This window comes from Suncus etruscus, chromosome 1, assembly GCF_024139225.1.
Source record: "Suncus etruscus isolate mSunEtr1 chromosome 1, mSunEtr1.pri.cur, whole genome shotgun sequence".
In the NCBI taxonomy this organism is placed as follows: domain Eukaryota; kingdom Metazoa; phylum Chordata; class Mammalia; order Eulipotyphla; family Soricidae; genus Suncus; species Suncus etruscus.
Window position 1 is genome coordinate 23,671,653 of NC_064848.1, and position 17,577 is coordinate 23,689,229.

The 17,577-nt window shown below is 40.8% G+C and overlaps 1 protein-coding gene across 2 annotated transcripts in view; it reads right to left on the minus strand.

Annotated features, from left to right (window-relative positions):
* Window positions 1–3,670: 3,670 nt before the first annotated feature.
* The window catches only part of NCBP1 (nuclear cap binding protein subunit 1), a 49,015-nt gene continuing 35,108 nt past the window's right edge, over window positions 3,671–17,577 (minus strand). For both annotated transcript variants that reach the window (XM_049784140.1, XM_049784141.1), the window contains 8 exons: window positions 17,068–17,190; window positions 15,089–15,191; window positions 14,250–14,343; window positions 12,862–12,965; window positions 9,305–9,419; window positions 7,587–7,715; window positions 5,434–5,547; window positions 3,671–3,844 (listed from right to left, as the gene is read on the minus strand). In XM_049784140.1, coding sequence (XP_049640097.1) covers window positions 3,731–3,844; window positions 5,434–5,547; window positions 7,587–7,715; window positions 9,305–9,419; window positions 12,862–12,965; window positions 14,250–14,343; window positions 15,089–15,191; window positions 17,068–17,190 — 896 coding nt within the window. In that variant the 3' untranslated portion in view covers window positions 3,671–3,730. The remainder of the gene's footprint in view (window positions 3,845–5,433; window positions 5,548–7,586; window positions 7,716–9,304; window positions 9,420–12,861; window positions 12,966–14,249; window positions 14,344–15,088; window positions 15,192–17,067; window positions 17,191–17,577) is intronic.

The window sequence follows — 17,577 nt, forward strand, 5'->3', positions numbered from 1 at the left end:
GTTTTAGACTACTTCTCCTAAACTTTTACTGAGGAGGGAATAGAGGTATTAATGGGGATAATTGTGTCTGTGTTCCTATGGCCACACCATAAGGATAGTACTAAGCTCTTTCCAGTCTGGATAGAAAAGGTAACATAGATGCCTTTGTCGTGTCATTAAGATGCTAAAGGCACTACTCCCTTTTACGGTATCCCAGGCCAGGAGGGTGTGAAGGAGCCTAATGGGTATTTTCATTAAATCCTCTGCAGGAAGAGATCTTGCTTTGTGTCAAGGAAGCCTTTGTGAAGGAAATGCTAATCTAAAAGTTCCCTCCTATTGCCCCATGCAGCTGATCACATTTAATCAGATCTGTCTAAAGGTGTATAAAGTACTTTCTTGGATTGATTACACAGGGTATGGGCAGTATTTTTGGTTTTGTTTTTGCCACACACCTGGCGGTGCTCAAGGCTTACTCCTGACTATGATCTATTCTATTCATTTGTTTTGGGCCACACCTGGTGGCGATTGGCTTACTCCTGGCAGGCTTGGAGGACCAGATGGGATGCTGTGGATCAAACCTGGGTCCTTCCCAGGTCAGCTGCATGCAAGGCAAACACCCTACCTCTGTGCTATTGCTCTGGCACCTGGGCAGTATCTTTGAAACAGGTACATAAATGGGATGTTTTTAGACTTTTCTCTGATATCGGTGCCCTCCTCCTGGCCCCACACTATTGTTGGAATGGATAGACACACACACTGGCTGGGGTGTTCATGTTCATGTTTCTTGGAACCCCTATAGGTGTGTTTGTGAAGAGCACTATCCTTGCCAAGGAGACATGCCCTTTAGCTGTGTATGTATGCCTGGCTGTGTAACACGAAGAAATAGCTCCAGCACAGCTCACAAACTGTAGAGCTGACAGATTTGTGCTTACCAGGGGTGACTGCAAAGAGGGCAGTTAAGAACACACCTTACATGACTTTATCTTACCATACTAAGTATATGTGTGTGTGTGTGTGTGTATATATATATATATATATATATATATATATATATATATATAAAATATATTTATCTTGCTTGCCAGACAGTTGTTGGCTATCGCTTTAAAAGGTTAAATCTAAAACATGCCAACCCAACTTGTCTATAATTGTTCTTTAATTATTTAATTATTTGATGTAGCACTGTTTAACATCATTTTAAGTTTTGGGGGGCCATACCTGGCTGTGCTCAGGGGACTATATGGGGTGCCATGGATTGAACTTGGGTAGGCTGTGGCATCTACCCACTGTACCATTACTCTGCCCCATATCTGGTAGATTTCTTTTAAAATGCGCTAGATTAAGTATTACAGATCAGTAAAAAGTCTATTTTGGTAGCCAGAATCATGGGAACAAAACAAAAAATTCCAACTCTTTGGCAGTAACTTGGGTCTACAATGCTGAGACAGAACATCCTTCAGTGTGCTTTTCCAGCCGTTTTATTTTTTTTTAAATCTGAGATGGAAACACAACACTTGGCGGTCTGTGTGAGGCAGAACACTTTCCTTTCAAAGTCCCTGGTACTAATAGCTGTTCACTAGAAAGCATGCAGTCTCAAGACCCAATATTTATACTGGTCTAATTGAAGTAAACATCTATTCTTTTTCGGTTTGCTTTTTGATTTTCGGGTTACTCCTGGCTCTGCACTCAGAAATTATGACTGGCAGGCTCAGGAGATGATGGGATGATGGGTATTAAATCAGTGTCAACTGAGTGCAAGGCAAACTTCCTACCTACTGTGCTATCACTCCAGTCCTGCATCTACTTATTTTTTTTTACCTTCATCAATTTAAGACAACCCCAGTGTCCAGAATTCATGATCGTCAAATCTGCTCTGTGATGGTTGGCAGCTCTTTCCTCATTTTTCATTTTGTAGGCAGAATCACATATGAATAAGTTATATGTAACATAACTACCAAATCCTTTGCAGGAGAAGCAGACACACTTTCTTTTATAAACTGCTGCCTGAATAATTCCTGGGGAACACATTTGGAATTAAGGAGAACAAAGTGTATGTTCACTTTGACAAAAGCATGTTAAATGGCAACAGTGCAGGTCAATAGAATATTGATTTATTCCAATGTACAATCCCAATACAATGTATAAGACATCCCATTCTTTTGCCTGTGTGATCTCCATTAGTGGGGAAAGCAACTGTTGAATGCTTACCCTAGCACCTAGAATGCAATTTCTCTCTTCTCCCACCATCCTCATGCCAGTCACCCTGAGCAGAGCAAGGGCAGATCAGTGAGTATTAGAGAAGCAAATATTATAAAAGGAGACAATATAAGAGAGGAATGAACACCTAGAGATTCCTCTAGAATTTGGACTAATCTGAACAGATTTAGGAATACACTGTGAAAGGATTAGAGCAATTCAGGGTCAGATAAAATCACCAAAGCCTTAAACGGTGATCTTCTGGCCTCTTGAGGATCAAGAAACAGTTCTAAGTAATTACATAGTCTGTGCTAGGAGGAACAGTGTAAACAAATGACCTTTCGCCATAATCCTGGGCTTTGGGCCCTTCTAGGATTTTGTCATGCAACCTAATCTTATGAATTAAAAATAAAAATCCTAGTAGTTCCCACCAATTCCACAAAGCCATAGCTATTAATCCTATGGTTAAACCAAAGAACCATATATTGAACTAGAGAATGCTTAAAGCATCATAAATGGGTAATGTCATGAGTAAAAAATAAAAATCTGTGATACAAATGTACAGAAAAGATTACCAGCTGTGGGATTATTTGTAATGTTTGTCAGAGGTTAATGAAAAAAAAACTAAAAATACCAGAAATCTGGAATGTCACATAATCCTTTATGTTTATATATTACCTCACAATGCATTCTTATTTTAGTTAAGCCTCAATATCCCAGGCTTCTAAATGAGTAGTTCCTTGAACCAGAAGCCATAGAAACAATAAAAAATCTACATTAAATTCCAGCACAGTTTTAGCAAATCAGTTGACATCTAGTTCAACTTGGGGTGTCCTCACTTTATGATCCTGGACAATTCTGTGCAGAGAGTAGAGCAATGGTCAGATGGTCCAAGGGTATACTTCACACTGGATCACTGGGATCTTAGGATCTACTCTGTATTTTTGTGGCACCTTGAGAGTGTGGTTTATTTATATAAAATAGTTACAGAAACCCAGGTGATCTTTTCAAATGCTACTCTAGTAATACTTCTTTGTAGAACAGCTTTAAAAGACACTTAAAAATATTTAAGAGAAAATTTCAAGTGGAATAAATGTCCCTACAGTAAGAAACCACCAGTTTTTAAAGTAGACTGTTATGATAAAGCATGAAATACCAAAGTTTTAAAAACTGATTTGTAGTTTTATTTCAGCCACAGTAGGTTGTCTAAGAGCTGTGAAAAGCTCTATTTGACGATAAATCCATCAACTCTACACTACTTTGTAAGCTTGACCTTTCATGTCATCCATACCTCAGTTACCTCCCAAGCCTTAAAGAAGAAAGTACCAGAAAACATCAGAAAAGTATCTGCACATATAGAATGCATCCTATGGTCACTGTCACATTGCTGTCATTAGGGGCATCTGCTTTCCAGTGGTCATGAAGGTAACAAAAGCTGGAGTCTTCACTGCCAACCCCCAGAAGGAAGAGGATACACTACAAGAAAGCATTCAAACCATCAAAAATAAGACAAACTTTAAGCTTAGAAAATCTTAACACAGAGGGAAATTGGCCCCTAGGCCTGCAGTGCACAGAACTGCTGGAACACAGTCAGGATGTGTGGGTCTAACTCGGCAGTGAAGAGCAGGTTCTCGAGGGTCACCATGTACTGTTGGATTATTTGATGATGCTGCAGACAGAGGAGAGGGAAGGATTAGGTCTGGGAAGGGCATGTTCACAGTTCTGAGGTATATTCTTTGAGGTTTAGGAACTCAACCCACTTCTGAGTAGGTGCAGATACAGCTCAGTAATAGAGCACAGGCTATGCACGTAGGGACCTGGGTTTGAGCCCGCTGATTTGCTCCATCCCCACTGCCCAACAAATTTCTGACCCATGTATAAGTGGTGTCAGCAGCACCTGTTGCTGCCCCTAGTTCAGAAAGAGGATCTCCCTAGTCAGGACAGAATGCAGTGTGACTTAAATAACTGGTTTTCAATTAAAGAGACCACAACATACTAAGCCCAAACCGCATTTGTCATTTTGGGTTGGGGGTGAGATACTTGTGGGGACAATATGGTGTTGGGCATGCAAACAGCCTGTGCTTGGACCCGTGGCTCTCTAGCCCTCACTAATGCCATCTATTAAAACAGCCCACATCTTACTGAAAATCAGCAATGTGAGCCCAAATGGGAAAAAATGTTCCTGAAATTGAAGTACTCCTGTGTCCTCATAAGTAACTTGAACATACTTGGGAGTTACTATGGGAATAAGGGTTACTAATAAAAATTTTTTTTTTTTTGGTTTGTGTGCCACACCCAGTGACGCTCAGGGTTATTCCTGGCTATGTGCTCAGAAATCGCTCCAGGCTTGGGGGACCATATGGGACGCCAGGGGATCGAACCACAGTCATTTCTATGTTGGCGCGTGCAAGGCAAACTCCCTACTGCTTGCGCCAACGCTCCGGCTCCTGCTAATGAATTTTTAACTGATAATAATGGTAGAGTGGGAAGTTCATTGCCATGTGTGAATGTGGCTAGCCCAGGCTTGATGTCCAGCACTGCAGATGGTCCCCCAAGCACAGCAAATGCTGTCTTCAAAATCATAACATCTTGACTCACAGGTTTTCTAGCAAAGAGAAAGGCCAACTGAAAAGCTCAGTAATTTAGAATCAATTTAAGTTGACATTCTGATAAGCAATAGTAAGAGTTAAGGGTCTGGGGCTGGAGCGGTGGTGCAAGCTGTAATGTGTCTGTCTGCCTTGCAAGTGTTAGCCTAGGACGGACCGCGGTTCGATCCCCTGGTGTCCCATATGGTTCCCCAAGCCAGGAGCTACTTCTGAGTCCATAGCTAGGACTGAGTCCATAACCCCTGAGCATCACTGGGTGTGGCCCCAAAACAAAACAAAAAAAAAAGAGTTAAGGGCCTATACATACTATAAAGTGTTCTATAAATTGACAGTATTGGAATTAAGGAGGGAGAGTGGGGGCCCTGTTACCACATCTGAGCCAAATAACTAGGCCAGCAACAAAGTGTGAGAGCCCCAGGATATGGTGCTTCTCAGACCCTATGGTGCTGGTGAAATCCTCAAACCAACCTGTCAGTAAAGGGAAACCACCACGACTATACCAGCACCAGCAATGCTTGGAGAATCTTGTTTTGTTTGGGATCAGATGGGTTGGCTGCAAGTAAGGCATGCACCTTAATCCTTTATCTCGTCTTAAATCTGATGTTCTTAAAATGGCAAATCGTATGCTAAGAAATAAGCTGCCCTCACAAACCTGTAAGAAGATCTGCTGGAGCCTTTCTATGCAGTTCTTATACCAGGGAGTCAGGACAGTGGTGCCATCAGTTTCACAGCGGACCAGGTGCTCGGTGAGGATCATGATGAAACGCTGAGAAATGGGTTTGAAATTAAAGGATTAGGAGGAGTTTTACATTCCCAATAAGACAGGGGTCTCGATTAAGAGACATGTTTCACCCCTGCAGTATTTCCAAATTTCACATTTCAAGCACAGTGTAGAAAGGCTGACCAGTGATGACAGTTGCTATAACCCTTGTAAGACCTTTTTTTAAAAAACAAATTTTGGGGGGAGGGGGTCACACCCGGTGACGTTCAGGGGTAACTACTGGTTATGCGCTCAGAAATCACTCCTGGCTTGGGAGACCTAATGGGAGGCTGGAGGATTGAACAGCGATCCCTACGAGGCTAGTGCCGGCAAGGCCCGCACCACTGCTCTGGCCCCTATAGTAAGAACTTTTAGGGCCGGGAAGGTGGCGCTAGAGGTAAGGTGTCTGCCTTGCAAGCGCTAGCATAGGACGAACCCGGTTTCGATCCACGGCGTCCCATATGATCCCCCCAAGCCAGGGGCGATTTATGAACGCGCATAGCCAGGAGTAACCCGAGCATCAAACGGGTGTGGCCCAAAAACAAAAACAAAACAACAAGAAAAAAAGAACTTTCATGTCAGGGCCGGAGAGATAGCATGGAGGTAAGGCATTTGCCTTGCATGCAGAAGGACGGTGCTTCGAATTTCGACATCCCATATGATCCCCCCGAGCCTGCCAGGAGTGGTTTCTGAGCATAGAGCCAGGAGTACGCCCCCTGAGTGCTGCCAGATGTGACCCAAAAACCGAAAACCAAAAACTAAAACAAAACAAAACAAAAAACTTTTATGTCTTGATTATTCATGCCAATAATTTTTCTTTTTAGCATTAAGGAAATAATTAGCAATCTTGACAAGAATTTATGAATAGGGCCCGGAGAGATAGCACAGCGGTGTTTGCCTTGCAAGCAGCCGATCCAGGACCAAAGGTGGTTGGTTCGAATCCCGGTGTCCCATATGGTCCCCCGTGCCTGCCAGGAGCTATTTCTGAGCAGACAGCCAGGAGTAACCCCTGAGCACTGCCGGGTGTGGCCCAAAAACAAACAAAAAAAAAAAAGAATTTATGAATAACAATTTCATCAGGACAAAAAACAAGTAAGAATATAGAGATAAAAGATACTTAACCAGCTGGAGGTGTTTTGCCTTGCACACAGCCAAACCAGGTTCAATTACAGCATCCCCTGAGCCTGCCAGGATAACCCACCTCCTTCGTGACCCTGCCAGGAGTAACCAAAGTGCTGCCAAGTATGGACCCCAAAACCCCCCCCCCCAAAAAAAAAAACAAAAAAAAGGAACTTAACCAAGGCACCCTCTATTTTTCATGCATTTATGCATTTCATGTTCACACAAGAATAATGAGTAGGCAGCAAAGATTTAAAAGGTATACGTTCTTTCAGTGGCTGATTTTTTCCCCCTCTTTGGGTCACACCTAATTGTGCTCAGGGATCACTTCTGGTGGGACTCTGGACCATTGTAGCGTTCTGGAGAGTGAATCTGGGTTGGCCGTGGCCAAGGCAAGCACTCTACCCACTGGACTATCTCTTCAGCAATAAATGGTACATTTTTATTTCCTTTGTAAACTTTTCTTTGGGGGGGGGGCACACTCACTGGCGTTCAGGGATTACTTCTTGCTCTGTATTCAAGAATATCTCCTGGCATGATTGGGGGACCATATTAGATGCTGGGGACTGAACCCAGATAAGCTGAGTACAAGGCAAACACCTTACCCACCTTGCTAATACTCAGCTCCAACTTTAATTAATTAATTAAATTTGGTTTTTGGGTCACATCCGGCAGCGCTCAGGGGATACTCCTGGCTCTGTGCTCAGAAATTACCCCTGGCAGGCACGGGGGACCATATGGGATGTTGGGATTTGAACCACCATCCTTCTGGTGATTCAAACACCCTACCTCCATGCAATCTCTCTGGCTCCAATTTTAATATTTTTAAGCTCTTCTATAAGTTAGCATTGTGAAGACAAACATCTCTCAAAACTAGAGAAATGCCTATTTTTCCTTTTACATATTTTTCCTTTTACACAAGATACCTGAAATATAACAAGGAAGAGGTTCTTCTGTTCGCTCTGGGCGGATTCCACTTTTTCTTGCAGTCTTTCTATTTGTTCCTCAAGAGCCCCATCCTTCCTGTCACTGCCCCTGTCATCATCATCGCTTCGCTGCAGAATGCAAAGGAACAAATTAAAACCATTCGAAATTCCAGAAAAAAAAAAAAAATCCCAACAAAAAACGATACTCCAAATAACCTGATAGTTATATCAAACGTTTAATTGATAATTCAACACTTTCCCACTAAAACCATTCGGAATTCCAGCATACTATATTCCATTAGGTATGGGGAATAATGACTGTGTGTGGTCACCTGCTATAGGTCAAGTTCTCCCTTTCCATATCCCAACCCTCAACTCACCAAAGTCTTCTGGGAGTGAGTTATCTGATTACACTGACAGTGATGGAACAGAACTTTTAGAACCGTAAGAAAGACTATCCTACCCTATGACCTACGCAAATACCAAGATCTCTAGCCACAGAGGCGTGATGTTATCATCCGCAACTGAGCAGAAAAGTTTCCTGGCACCATAAAAAAGACCTTGGGGTATGAAAATGAGTGTGTATGGAGCTTGTAATTGTTCCCATGACAGTATGCTTCAAGGGCAGAGAAACCCTGCCCTTAGGCTAAGGGAATTCCCTTTCTAATTTCCCCAATACTTACTATGCCCATGCCAAAAAAAAAAAAGAGGCACAAAACCTTGCCACACCAGCCCTATTCCTTCCTTGTTTTTTTTTTTTTCTTTTTCTTCTCTTTTCTATTTCTTTTTATTTTTTTAATTTTCTTTTGTTCTGTGGTTATTATATGATAGTGGTTGTTTTTAGTAGCTGGGCATTTTTTTTTGTAGTTGCTGGGATTTTTTTTTTTTTTTTTTTTGCTTTTCTTTTTTCCCTTTCTTCTTCTTCTTCTTTTTTTTTTTTTTTTTTTTTTGGTTTTTGGGCCACACCTGTTTGACGCTCAGGGGTTACTCCTGGTTATGCGCTCAGAAATTGCCCCTGGCTTGGGGAGACCATATGGGACGCCGGGGGATGAAACTGCTGTCTGTCCTATTCTAGCGCTTGCAAGGCAGACACCTTACCTCTAGCGCCACCTTCCCGGCCCCTCCCTTTCTTCTTTTAAATTGATATTTATAACCTCTAGACAGAATCCTCCCAGGTTTATTTTTTCCAACAGAACCACCTAACTTGAATCATCTTGTTCTGCCTTATGAATTGAGGGGGGAAAAAAGGGAAGGTACCAGGATCAAACAGCTGTATGAACATTGAGTGGAAATAAAAAATGATCAGACTCAAATACCAAACCCAAAGTCAATGACAAACAGAATCAATACCCAATCTACAATAAGCTATACCCAGAGCAGTTACACTAGCAGCCCAGGGGGCAAATTAGGGAGATATGGGATGCATGCTGGGAACAAGGGTGGAGGGAGAACAACACTGGTGATGGGAATGGCTCAGATTTATTGTCACTATGTACCTTAAATATTACTGTGAAAGATTCGTAATTTACTTTGGTCACAATAAAAATTACTAAAAAAAAAAGTTTGTGGCTTCTTTTAGCTGGACTCTAGCAAAACAACAAAGATGGAGCAAAGGACCCCAGATTCTTCTTCCTTCACAAATACTTAGAATAATTCTGGCCTTAGAAAAATTAAACTGCCATCAAGATAATAAACTTTGAAACAAATGTAAGACTTACCCGTTTGTGTTGTCTTGCAAGTTTTTCTTTAGCTTCCTCTAATTCTTTCTGGATCTTCAGAACATGTTTGTTCATCTTACGGATGGTGGAGTGCAAAATTTCCCATACGAAGAGCCTTAAAGTAGAAATACAGCATTTGGGTGTTATATGTTAAACTATGCTATAGAAAATAAGATTGCTCTGCTTTTATAAATGACACACTAAAACTTTCTCTCCAGGGGAGTCATCCAAGGACCTCAGATACACAAAGAAGCACTCTATTACTGAACTTCATCCCTGAACTTTTTTTCCCCATCCCTGAACTATTCTTAAGATCTGACAAAGATGTTCACTTTTTGGGCAGAATTTGTCACAGTGATCCAGCCACACATGACTTTTATTCTACTAGAAATTCTACAAGCCTCCATGTACTAAGTAAGACTCAGTACCAAGGCAGCACTGAGTCCTTATCAGTTTTATTTCCATCTCCTTCAAGACAAAGTATGTCATATATTTACTGAAATGGAAATTAAAAAAAAAAAAGCCATCTTGAACAAAGAAAGCTACTTCTCTTTTTTGTTTTTGGGCCCTCTTTCTGGCTCTGCACTCAGAAATTACTTCTGGCAGGCTCGGGGGACCATATGGGATGCTGGGTACCAAACCTGGGTAGGCCACGTGCAAAGCAAATGCCCTACTCACTGTGCTATTGCTAACTCTTCTAAGAGCACTGTCATTTTCTTGAAATGGTAGCCTGATATGAGGCTAACTTCTCATGGATTAGCATACACTTAATCAATTATTTAGAACATTTAGGAAACTTGTATAAACTAGCTGATAGTGTTATCAATGTGTGATATTTAAAAATGAAATAGATATGGGACCTGAGAGAAAGTGCATAGGTTAAGATGATGCCTTATATATGGATGACCCTGGCTCAATGCCTGGTTACATGGTTCTTCAAGCATGGCCAGGCTCAGTCCTTAAGGTCCCTAAGTATTGCTGGGTGTGGCTCTGGTGGCTCTTGAAACACCATGGTAGCCTAGGTAACCCCCAGCACTTCAAGGACTGCTCAGCACTGCGTCTCCAGACCCTAACATGGAATTCCCAGTCTGGTTGGCAGAGAATCAAGGGTGGCTCCCTACGTCCCTGGATCCCTGTTTGGGAGGGCTCCTACCCACTCCCCCAAATATATAGGAAAAAAAATAAATTGAGCGAAGAGAATGAAATATGGCTTAGTGGTTAAGCATTTGCCTTGCATAAGTGAGACGTAGGTTTGGTCCCTGGCACTGTATGGTCCCCAAGCCAGGAGTGGACTTTAGCTCTCACTCCCTTAATACCACCAGGCATGGCCTTCAAACTAAAAACAAAACAAAACAAAAAACCAAAAACAAAACAAAACAAAACAAAACAAATATAAATATTATTAGCAACAAATTTCTTAAAGTACCAGAACTATCTAATTTAAAGCTGATAGCTTTAAAATATTGCCTAAGGACTAGGGAATGTGTCTCAGTGGTGAAGTGTATGCTTGCATGAATGAAACCTCTGAGCTTAATATCTGACACCACTGGGGGTTGGGGAGGTAAGAAAGGGGAAATCTTATAGGGCTAGTAGAGAGCTCAAAGAGCTGGATTGCACACTTGGCTTTAGGAGGCTTTAGCCTAGCACAACTGCTAGGAAAGACCCCCCTGTACCACTGGAGTACCACAACATACAGTAAGCACCAGACTATCTCAGGCCCCCTAAATACTCTTTGGGAGACCCTTTCCCCCCAAAAAAAGTGCATTAAATTAATTCCCAAATTAGCTTCTTACTGCTTTTTCTGTCTATCATATAGATCTCATTTCAGGATATGTTCTTTCTTCAAATTTGACCTGAATGACTGACAGTTTAATACAGCAATCTGCTCAAAAACTCCCAAGAATGTTTTTGCATGAAACATTATGGCTGGGGTTGGAGATAGCATGGAGGTAGGGTGTTTGCCTTACATGCAGAAGGATGGTGGTTCTAATCCTGGCATCCCATATGGTTCCCCCGAGCCTGCTGGGAGCTATTTCTAGAGCCAGGAGTAACCCCTGAGCGCTGCCAGGTGTGACCCCCCACCAAAAACCAAAAAAAACAAACAAAAAAATTATGGCTAAGGAGACAGACCACATGCATTCTATGCCCAAACAGAGCTGACTCCAGTACTATAAGGGTCTTTGCATGGCCATGATCAAATTGAGTGAAAGAGCACAGTACCTGACCTGGAGGAGGGACAGGGAATGCACTGCAAAGTTAGAACTACTTTAAACTACAGAGTTCCAGGGCATCATATTAAGAAAGCTGATACTTAAATTTTGACACTGCACTCAGTTGTAAGCCTTTGAGTCAGCTATTTAAGCATGCCCACATTTTCCTCTGTAGAATATGGATAATAGTGAAATCTCCTTCGAAGTGCTTTGAATCGCAAATGCATATTATTCAGGATAACGGCAAACACATACCTGGGTGATCAGTTTTCTAAGATTTAGAAAACATTTTTTTTTGTTTGTTTTTTGGGTCACACCCAGCTGCGCTCAGGGGTTACTCCTGGCAGGCCCGGGGGACCATATGGGATGCCGGGCTTGGAACCACCGTCCTTCTGCATGCAAGGCAAAAATGCCTTACCTCCATGCTATCTCTCCAGCCCTGAGATATAGAAAACATAATAATGTTTTTCTGCCATCCTCATCTAAGAGAACTGGTTAAATTACTAGTGTCAGCTTGGTTAGTATTTAAGCCTAGATCAGATCAGATCATACCCTTTCAGCAGCTTATTTTAGATCAGTCTTCTGCCAATAACAGAAACAATTAAAAGAAAATGTTATGGATTTTTATATCTTTCTCTATAGGGCTAAAACTCACTCTGTGCATAGAGAAAGCTCAGTCCCAGCACTTTATGGGCCACACCAACCCCCAGAACTAAGAAGGGAGCAGCCCCTGAGCACCACTGCGTATGGTCCCAATACCCCAAATTCTCTTTCCTTGGTATAGCTCAGGTATTTATGCCAGAAGTGAATGCACACTTCCTTCCAGATATTCAGGCCCCCCAAGGTCTTTCCCCAACATGACAATACTTAATATGAGACTTGGTTATCTCCTAGTTCCTGGCACGTGTCTCTAGGTCTCCAATGAAATGGGACCTCATTGCTGCATTCCATTAAGTCTGAACCTTCAACTGCAGCCTGATCCACTCTTGAGTCTGAACATGGACACAGCAGCATTTCTATCTGATGGTTGAGTTCAGATTCCCTAAAGCAGTCATGGCAGCTTTATTTCCAGTGTCCAGGAATCTTTGCCAAGTAAATACTACAGATGGGGTCATTAATCATTAAAATTATTAAAATTGATCTATGTGATGGGCCGGAACAATAGCACAACAGTAGGGCATTTGCCTTGCACGCAGACGACCTGGGTTCAACCCTTGGCATCTCATATGGTCTCCTGAGCCAGGAAAAATTTCTGAGCGCATAGCCAGGAGTAAAAAAAAAAAAAAAAAAGATCTAGGTGAGAACAGAGTAGAGAGCTTAAGTCAACAAATCCTTAGAGAATCTTACCTGGTGAAGTCACGAGAGAGTTCTGAAGAAAAGATCCAATTTGCTACTGCAGCACAATCAACAATTTGTGTACGAATCATCTTGTCCACAAGTACAGCAATCATCTACAATGAAAGAATTTTTAGGGTAAATAAGTAGGTTTTACTAATTCCATTGCTCTAAGGATAAAAATTAGGAGGGCTTTGAAATTTATTTTTATTGGAAATAGAACCCATCAAATCAGACACTAAGATTTATTCTACCATCTGCCCTTATCAAGAATAGTACAGCAAGTATCAAAATAATATACCATGCTTTTATTACCAAGAATATACCATATACTGAATCAAAAATGGTAATATTTTAATCTTTAAAATTTTATGTAATACACATACAAAATTGTATCCTAAATTTTTAAAAATTTAAGAATGTTTTATCATTAGTCAAATATATTCCAAAATAAACTTTTAATTCTTTATAATTACTGCAATATGACATTTTGAAAAATCTGGAGCTTGTTTGTAAAAACTGGATAAACTAGGTAACTGGTAGAATCTTCCAAGCAAGAGGCACTCATACTGAGTATTAAAATGCAGATAATAATAGTCTACAAATCAGAACATGTGCTATTTCTGGAGTGAAATTATTACTTCCATGGCACCAGAAAACTTAAGAGTTAAGTACCATTAAATCAGCAGAATCAAATTTTATGTTTACAAATAAAAGCAACAGAACTGTTTTATTTTAATACCAATTCTAAGCTTAAAATGACTCAAGTCAAAGAAATGGCTGACTGGGGACTGCCAGGTGAAGTGCTGATTGCTTCACCTGCGGAGTCTCCGCCCTGCTGTGCTTCTGAGGAAAATGAGGACCTGAAGGGAGCCCTGTCCTGTGCTTCTCTGTCTTTTCTGAATCCTTGAAGCTCTCCTCAGAGCCCTGGGAAGCGAACCCCAAAAAACTGCATTCTGAAGCTACCAAGTGAGTGAGTGAGTGAGTAAGTGAGAAATGGCTGACTTTACAAGCCCAGAAAGGGGAAACCGCTGAACTCTGCTGGAACTCAGATGCCAGCACCTCTATCTGCCTGTCTTCTGTGCTGTGCTCCATTTTCGGCCTGATTTCATCCTGTGTGTGGCTTATCTGCGGATGGCTCGCCTTCCCTGGAGGTGAGTTTACACGTCCGGAAAGGGAGGAGCCAGTATAAATGAGGGACATTTTCTGAGCATTCATATTTTGTCCAAATCCAAACTTGGGTGTGAACTATAAAGATATCCTGTGATCATGATTTCTTTGTGGAAATAAAAGATTCATCTATGTCTATGATGCATAATACAACTAAAAAAAATGACTTAAGTCATAAATGACTTAAAATAACTTAAAATGGCTTTAAATGACTAAGTAAATACTTTTACCTGTGGATGGTTCCTCCAGACCTCAAACATAACTCTTAGAACATGTAATTTTCCTTCATCACTTTCAGCTAGGGTTTTGAAGACTTCATGAAACCTTATAGTATGAGAGCAGAGGGATAACAAACTTCATTAAACATCACCATTATTTTCCAAGTCTTTTCAATGGCACTAAATTCAACAGTCAACCTCCAGTATACTATATAAATGCGAAAGAATCAATTATTAACCATTAAGGGTATAAGAAGTATAACTAGGAATTCAGTTCATATGGAATTGGTTTATGATCTGTATCAAAGAAAAGCAAGGACTAAGAAGCGTCAAATATAGGTGCAGTGGCCTTGTGCCTTTTATAGAACCTTCTAAGAAAAAGTCTAGGAAATTTTAAGTGTTGAAGGATCCAGTTTCTCTGAATGGATGTAAGCAGACTGTAGATTCTTTTGTTTTTGAGCAATATAATGAGGTAGAAAGCTTTGCCTCTAGATGCCAACCTTTGCGTCACTACCCCAAATGGAGTCGACTCTATCGGTGCTTACTTTTCTTTTAGACAGGTGGGAGCCTGCTGACTGTGTGGGTGTGACACTGTCTAGAGAACCAGCCTTTTCACTAATCTATATGAAAAAGTGAGCATTTAATAGATGTAGACTTCTATAAACTGACAGGAATCAGGAAGGGGTATTTTTAGTCACCACAAAGTGAAACCATAGTATCAGATGATTTCATTTTGTGATGAAGATTTTTATATTTAACAACTATAGGCAAGAGTTACTGTATCATTGGCATAGATATGATACAAAGTTCCCAATAGTCAAGAAAGGCTTGGGGGTTCTTATTAAACTTACTTGGCTAGAGCACTGAAGGAGTGGCTGAATGACTTGGCAGCCAAGTGTAGCAGAGCCTGCACAAAGACCTCTATTTTCAATGGGTTAAAACTGAATCCTTCATCTGAAAAATATCCCAGTGATACAGTTAGAAAAATCTAAGCATTAAACATTTCCTAGATCTCCGCATAAGAATGCTAAGCAGATGTTATAATCATTTCCAAATAGCTGATATTCACTGAAGATTTCTGATATTAATAAAATGCCATCAGTGATTAAAACATTCATGATATAAAATTCTTTGCTGTTTCTGGGCACTCCCAGTGGTACTCGGGAGAGTCATATACAGGGTTTGAACTAGGGTCTCTCCTGTTAGCTAAGGCAAGTATCTTAAACCTTGCACTATCTATCTGGCCCTATAAAGTTAATCTTAACATTGAGTTTGGGGGGAAGGTTTCCTTAATTATTCACAATCCATTTATTTGTTGTTGTATTTTGGTATCTGGGTCATATCTCGCAGTGCTCAGGAGCTAATTCTAAAGGTACTCAGCCACCATTATACAGTACCAGGGGTTGAATCTGGATCTCCAGCACTCAACGCATGTGTTCCAGCCCTGATAGATCCATTTCTCCAAAAATTAGAAATTCCCATGTCTTTTCCTGTCTGCACAGTGGCAAGATAAAATTAAGAGTAAATCTTTAACCTTAAGTTAACTTAAGTGTTATAAGTTTATGTAAAGATGTCTGAAAAGAGCAGTTAAAAAGTTGAATTATGGGCCCGGAGAGATAGCACAGAGGCGGTTGCCTTACAAGCAGCCGATCCAGGACCAAAGGTGGTTGGTTCGAATCCCGGTGTCCCATATGGTCCCCCGTGCCTGCCAGGAGCTATTTCTGAGCAGACAGCCAGGAGTAACCCCTGAGCACCACTGGGTGTGGCCCAAAAACCAAAACAAAAAAAAAAAAAAAAAAGAAGTTGAATTATGTTTAAATTTAGTATGATCATTGAAATTCACACTTTTTTTTTTGGCCACACCCGGCAGTGCTCAGGGGTTACTCCTGGCTATCTGCTCAGAAATAGCTCCTGGCAGGCACAGGGGACCATATGGGACGCTGGGATTCGAACCAACCACCTTAGGTCCTGGATCGGCTGCTTGCAAGGCAAACACCACTGTGCTATGTCTCTGGCCCCTAATTCACACTTTTTTTTTTTAACCTATTCTTATGTATTTTCTGTCTCTGAAAAATTCAAACAAAAGCCCAGTAATAACCCAAAGAGAATCTTGTTTTTAGTCATTTTTTTAATGAACATGTCCTAGTATTTAAAGCTAATAAAACAGTCACCTCCCTGACAATGGCTACCCAGATGTATCAGTACATTTTTTCAACTGTTCTGATATTTTGATTTTGATAAAAGCTGTTTTCACCACGTACTGACTCATTTATTGATTCAGGCAAATGTATAAATTATTTTGTTAATTTTCACTTTAATCTTGGGGTAGGGGTACCTAATAGTTCTAGTTGAAATAATCTGGTATTTACTCAATAAATTGCAGAAACTTAAAAGCCAACTTTATAATATACCAGATTTTCCTGTCAGAAATGTCTTGTTTCATTTTGAAGATACTCCTGGCTGTGATCATGCTTCGCCCTTATACTCAGGAATTTACCCTTGAGCTACTCAAGTGGTGCTTGGGGGATTATACCCCAGGTCAGCTGCGTGTAAAGGCCTGATTTCACCGTACCATTGCTCTGATCTCCTCCTGTTAGAAACTTCAATAAAATGGAAAGCATGAAACATTTAAGTATCTTTTTTGGGGGGAGAAGGGGACTGAGGAGTTGGATCACACTATCTGCTCCTGCTCTATGTTTAGGGGCCACTCCCACTCCTAGTGGTGTTTGGGGGACACAGTGATGCAGGGGCCAAACTGTGACTGTAAGAGATATCCACATTGTCATTATGTTTTAGCATATACTTGGTTCTAATTATTTAATCTCCTTACCGTCATCATCATCCTGGTTAGGATTTGGTACATCTTTCAGAATGCTGAAGATCTCATCGTTAGTTGCTTTACTTTTAAAGGCAACGGATAAACAGAGGGCAACAGAATGTCCAGGAAGTGAGTCTAAAAACAGAAGATGGAATGAGGAAGAAAGGGAATAAAATTGGGACTTATAATTTATTTTTGAAAACAGTTTTAAAATAGAAAGCTTTATAAAAATACTTTCCTTTCAAAATAGAATCAAGAATAAAAAAAAGAACAAAAGAGAATACTCTATCTGCCAAATCATATTTATCTATATAGGTTAATGTTTTAATGGCCAATGGTTTAATCCTTTCATGGAAAAGACAATTTTGTTTCACCTAAAACAAGGCCTAATTATCAACACATATTTCCTTAAGGACACTTAAAATTTGAAATTCAGAGAATTTGGGGGATGGGGAGGAAAATCTTCCTCAGGGATAGAAGATGATATGTGGACAGTCACAGCTGCCTACTGGTAGTCCCCAG